Source organism: Phalaenopsis equestris, unplaced genomic scaffold, assembly GCF_001263595.1.
Source record: "Phalaenopsis equestris unplaced genomic scaffold, ASM126359v1 Scaffold000399, whole genome shotgun sequence".
NCBI lineage: Eukaryota > Viridiplantae > Streptophyta > Magnoliopsida > Asparagales > Orchidaceae > Phalaenopsis > Phalaenopsis equestris.
The window spans coordinates 1,184,482-1,191,087 of NW_018164841.1; the positions used below are offsets into that span (position 1 = coordinate 1,184,482).

General features: G+C 31.3%; 1 protein-coding gene across 1 annotated transcript in view; it reads right to left on the minus strand.

Moving 5' to 3' along the window:
* The window catches only part of LOC110026758 (glyoxysomal fatty acid beta-oxidation multifunctional protein MFP-a), a 57,393-nt gene extending 54,170 nt beyond the window's left edge, over positions 1–3,223 (minus strand). The window contains exon 1 of the mRNA XM_020727859.1: positions 2,980–3,223. Coding sequence (XP_020583518.1) covers positions 2,980–3,073 — 94 coding nt within the window. The 5' untranslated portion in view covers positions 3,074–3,223. The remainder of the gene's footprint in view (positions 1–2,979) is intronic.
* Between the last annotated feature and the right edge of the window lie 3,383 nt (positions 3,224–6,606).

Sequence of the window (6,606 nt, forward strand, 5' to 3'; positions counted from 1 at the left end):
GTTGAACAAGGCGGGTTTTTCAGGTATTTCTAGGCACATTCTCTTTTAAAACCCAACTTTCATTAATTGTTTCTACTAATTAGTTTAAAATATAATAAAGATAAAGATGCATCATCCTTAATTGGGACTAAATTACTTTATAAATAGGGCCTTACGTGTATTGACCTCCATTAATGATTCAGTGGAATTAACCACTTGAAACATACTTAGTTTCTCATAGGCCAAAGCCAAAAAGTCAAGCCAAGCAAGAAAAACAGAACTAAATTGGCTTCCAATTCTTTTTTCATTATCATTTATGACCAAAATTTATTATTTATTTTAAATTTCAAATTATATTAAAATGCATATGGATAAGAATGCCCCATCTGAAATTGAAAATGAGCCACTTATGCCTATGCGCTTTTATTATTGATTTGGTCATTAAAGTTATGAAGAGTTCTCCCAACCCTTACTTTTGGTTTTCTAGTTTTTTTCATCGAGAATTGGGCAACTCTATGTCTTGAGGATTCAACATCACCAACTTAACGATTCACTATTTTGTATATTTTAATTATTTTTTCTTTCAGTTTTCATATTGATTTCATATATCTATTGTATACTACATCCATTAGGAATTAAAGCAAATTTCTAGTTGTTTTACTCTCACTTTCATCAATTTCTTGCTTTTCTAGCCTTAGTTTCATTAATTTTTTATAGTTTTCACTTGCTTTCATCAATTTTCTGAGCTTTTTTTGTTTCTCACGCCACACTTTCTTTTCTCACAAGCTGTCTCTCTGACATGCGCTCTTCCCCCTTTTCATATGCATAAAAATGGTAATTGTATTTTTCCGTACTTCAACTCTCCTTTCCAGTCTTTTATCTCCTCTCAGTAGCCTTTTTCTCTCTCCTTCATTGAATATAAGAAAATTTGAGAAAATAATCATTAATGTTTCCATCCAATTCCTTTCTCCACAGCTCCACCCCTCTTGTTCTCTCTAAAAATTCATTTCCTAAATTCCCTCAACTATTCATTACATATTTCGACAATCATTTAAAAAATACAAATCTGAATTTGGATGAATATGTGCCTAATCTCTCCACAGAAATTAACTTCAAAAATCCTAATGCTAAAAGTAATCAATCCACCGGTATTGAGATGTTTTCATTGGTGTCAAGGAAAAGATAATACGGTCTCCAAATTTCTCATAAAATTATAACACTCGATAAAAATATAATGAATTTTCAATTTCTTTTGATGCAAGTATTAAATAATTTGAAGATAATGATTCCCTTTTGAATGATGATTTGAATACATTTACATAAAATAATAAATTTGCATCACATGCCTATCATATATTCTTACAGATGAATCCAAATTTGCATATATGAAATTGAAATTGAAACTTGTACTTATAGAACTTGATTCAAAGCCATTCACTGATTCACTCCTTTATGATCAAGCCATTAGGAACCCAACGCAATTGTATTTTTAAGGCATGTATTATATGGATCTGTTGCATTAAGTGTTAATGATGCATTAACTATATATTAGATTTCAAAAGAATTTTGTTATAAATGATGGAGTGTATATATTCATCATACAAGCTCATTTTGGTGTTCTGAATGTTTTCATAAAGGTTTGTGATTTAGCTATGTACACAATCTTTTTGACTTCACTTACAGGAACCATAAAGCCTATTTATATCGATAATCAACAAGGATTTATTATATGTTTTACCTTTGTATCATGAGCATTGATCCCCTTTTTAATGATACAACTTCAGTAGTCATTAAATGATTCTTCTTACAGGATGCAATGCTAGTCATTTGATGATTCTTATGATAGAATGCAATATGTTAGTCATTAGAAATTTTGGAAAGAATCCATCACTTCTATTCTTTAGAAGAAAGTTCTTCCCAACCAAGGGGGAACTGATATGGTATCATCAACCAAATGGTTTAGATATATCCAATTTCTCAGCAGTCAACTTTAAGGAGTCAACCCAAGCAAAAAATAAAAATTTGAAAATCACCAATTTTCATGTCTTCCTAGTATGTTATCATTTATGGCTGAATTTTTATTTTTGTTTAATTTTTAATTACTTTGAGATGTCATAAGGATCAGGATACCCCAACCTTAATTAGGATTTAGTTTCATTATAAACAAGATCTCATGTATATGGACTTTTTTCGTTGATTTGATTTTTAAAGTTTTGAAGATTTTCTACAATTTTTGCTTTAGTTTGTAATTTCATTAGACATAATATTTGCTGTTGTCAATTTCTCCTATTTACTGGCAACAAAACATACGCTCAGATGATCCACAAGAAAAAAAAACATCCTAGATCATCATTAGCTAGCCATGGCATAACCAAAGAGCATGATAATAGATAATAAGAGAGCTAAAAGCCAAATATAGTAAACAGCACGATCAAAAACAATAACGTCGGACAAAGAAGCAGAATAGATAATAATTTTCATATAAGATTGACTATCATTTATTAGTTGCACTTGCATACTCGACCAACATAACAAAGTACAAAGAATGTAACGAAGAAAATTCAGAATGCAGGCGCTATTATAATATGAATCAACTGAAGGTTACACGCTTCATACTCAAGTGTCCTCGCTCGCACAAAAAATTTCAGGCACCTTTCTAACATGACCACTCCCGAGAAAGAAACCCTAACTTGACCAAGTTACAACAGGAAATCGAAGCCCCGACTTGGAACTCCTCAAACGCGGCCTAATTCATACACGCGCAAAGGAAATCTTTTTTGAGGATTGAAGCATCAGAACTGGAGGCTCGAACGAGATCAAAATTTTAATAGGACTAGACAATAGGATCCAATCCAACCTTGGAATAGTGAAGGACAAAAGACTAAACCAAACCACGAAATTCATTCAATAACTCCCTAAATTCAGTATGAGACTAGATTAATAGCAAGAACAGAAGACAAATCCCCTAGAAACAGAGGGACGGAGAAGAAGGGGGATTACCATCGATCGAGAGAGAATTCACTGGAGGATTAACAATAGTGATGACAGCCACGCCGTCAGCACCCACCTCAATCGTTGTCGACCCTTTCGCCATTATTCTTGCTCTGTCTCTCCTTTCTTCAAGCTCGATGGAAATGATCAAAGGAAGGAATGCTATTTAATAGTATCAGACCACAGAAGAGCTGGAGCTGGTAGCGTGAGTCGTGACGGTATGGGCAAATGTCGCCGGACGAATTGATAACAATGAATTCTGAACTTAAAACTGAAGGTGAGGTGCCCCATGTTAGGGACAAAAATTCCACGTTGGTTGGGTGTCCCAAAAAAATGGCATTTAGGTCCTGCGTTGCTCGTCACCTAAGCTCTTTTTTTGGGAGGTGTTATCACAGCGATTACTGTATGTTCAGGTGTATGGACTTTTCATAATCTAGTGGTACTTTCGGTGGAGTCAATTCGTGATCAAGGCGTCACGTGATTGGGTGGAGCAGAATGTCACGGATCAAAAGTCTCAAATCGGCTAGGTGTAGGGCCGAAAAACAGTGTCTGGGCTGCCCACCACCCCTAAGAGCTTTTTTGGAAGATGACACCAATCTCTCTCACTTATGTCATTGGGGGGCCAAATTATAAGAATCTCCTTAATTTTGGAAGTATAAGGGAGGAGCATTATAAAAGGAAATTATCTTATGCCTGAAATATTACAAAAAATAATTCAAAATATACAATATATAATATTATATATAATTTAAATATTAATATATATTACCTAATATTATAAATAAATTATAAAATTATATTGCATTAATTAACATTTAAATAACAAAAAATTAAGAAAAAATTATATATGAACAAAATAAATTAACTAACAATAAATCAAATTCATTAAATTTATTTCACATTAAAATATAATCGTAACATCATATTTACAAATAATATTATCTTCTTTGATGGTGGAAGAACATCTGATTCCAAAGTATATCGAGATGACGGTCGTAGTGTTCATTATCGCAGACGTGTGCACCTAGCCAACTTCTATTTTTATTGTACTATTAAATATCTTGATTATTCCACATCTCGATATACTTACGATTATTTCATATATTGATATACTTACGACGATAAAACAGTGTTTGTGTTTATATCTATATTTGATGTAGGCATAAGTTTCTGTGCATCTCTAATTTATACAACAAAAATTCTTATAAACAAAGAAAATTGTTGGATGTCACAGTAAGCTACGAATGATAAAGCTGAAAACGATAATTTTGAATTAAAATTTCAAATCAATAGTTGCAACATCGAACACTACAACCGTCCTCTCGGCATACGATGGTCTCATAAATCACTTCACTCTATCATAGAAAATAATATTATTTTATAAACATGATGTTATAATGATATTTTGATGTGAAATTAATTTTATGAATTTGTTGTATTGTTAGTTAATTTATTTTGTTCATATGTACTTTTTGATTAATTTGATATTATTTAAATGTTAATTAATGTAATATAGAATTATAACTTATTTATAATATTTGGTAATATATTAATATTTAAAATGTATATAGTATTATATATTATATATCATGAATTATTTTATGTAATATTTTAATGAAAATGCTGCCAAGGGGGTGCGTTTCATGCATAAAATGATTTCCCACATGAACACCCCCAATAGGGCATTTAAGCTCCCTTTTATTTTATTTTATTTTTCCTCATGCCCCTCCCTATATTTCATCAATTAAGGAGATACTTCTTATGATTTGGCCTTTTTGGGGAGTCTCTAGGCCTCTTTGGGGAGTCTCTAGGTCTTGTCCAAGGTTACACCAAGGGCCACAAGGATATTTTTAAAATTATGGATGAAGGATTTTGTTTTATAATATACCATTATCCCTACGAATTATGCAAGCATTTTTGTTTGGAATGCCTTTTGGGCACATTTCTCCAATTTTAAGCATTATATGGCATATATCATCTAATTTTCCAATTTCAATTTAATGAAATAATAATTTAGTTAAGATATATTAATTCAACCTGTTTCATAAAGCTCGTGTCTATTACTCAAAGAGTTATAATACATTATTCCTTCGTAATCTTAGAAATATTAATATGTTATCTATTAAGATGAGTAAATATATTAGTGTAATGACACTGTCACGTAAGGCCTTTAAGATGATTAACCTGCTAGAAAACATGAGTCATTATCCTATTGTAATTTAAGTTTGGGAGATTGTGAAATAGTTATAAGATGAATATTATCACAAGAGCTATAAAACAGTAGACTATAACTTTTATATAGATGAATATAATCATGATAACTGTGACAAAAAAATAAAAAAATTTGCACAATTTAATATAACTCTAATATTTATAACACAACATTGTTAAGTTATTCCTCCCATATCTTAGAGGAGTGTTCCAATGCTTAATATTAATAAAGTTAGCCTCGTCGTAAATCAAGTTATGTATATATTGTTATAAAATGTCCAATCTATCTTGATGGAAATGCTTGGGGCTTCATAAAATATATTCTTAAGGATAATTAGGATAAAAAATATTCTCATAAGGTAATAAGAAATGTAAGTTTAATTTTGTAATTATGAGTATGAACTATCAAGTTTTAATTTGATGGAGTTCAAAATTATTCTAACAAAATTGCCTACCAAACCTTCTTCATTGAAGGGTTCAATTTTGCATTGACTTTTAATAACACATTCAAATAATGACCAATATAATATAAAAAAGTGGCAACTATGTCTTCGTCTTTGGTACTAATACAATAATACTATTAAAAACTGTCTAATTTATTTCTCCATCACACTCTTGAATATTTGCATGCTTAAAAAATTTATAAATGAGTTTACTCCAAATGAAGTGCAAAAGAAGACAAATACAATTTGAAACAAAATTATATTTTGCTCAACATGGAATGAATTATGATAAAAAATCCACTAAGCTTGTTAACATTTATTAAATCGCCATTTTAATATTCAAACAAGTTTTGCTTGAGTTATCTAATAGTTAAAAAGATCATTAGAAGCAAAATTTGCAATTCACGCATGATAAACAAGTCCTTAACTATTTCTTTTATAAACCCCTTACCCCTACATATCCTCCGCCACCATTAGCATTGACTAAACAAAGTCTAGCATGACACTATCACAACTAATTTTTTAGCTAATATCCACTCATATCACAAACGTGCATTTGCCTTTTAGGCAGCCTTCCCAACCTGATAATACCAACTTCTTATATCTAAATCATTTGAATCAAATCCCAACCCTTAAATCCTTAAAATCCTTAGAAGAACTCTCAAGGAAACTATCTACGATAGAAGGCACATCACACTCAACTAAAGAATCACGAGTAAACCAATCAAACTCCAGAAATATAAAATCCTTAAGTAAAATGAAGTTAAACCCTTAAGCATCGAGGAGCCTTTTGGTGTGACAATGAAATTTCATTAGAAACTCCAATGTTAAGTGTGCTCATTTTGTAGCACTCCTAGAATGGGTGGCCTCCTTGGAAATTACATGAAGGGGCAAAATGGTGAGGCAACTAGGTCAAAACATACAATACCTTGATGAGTGAGTGTTAGGGATATCATAAATGGCATTAAGGCATTACATCGCC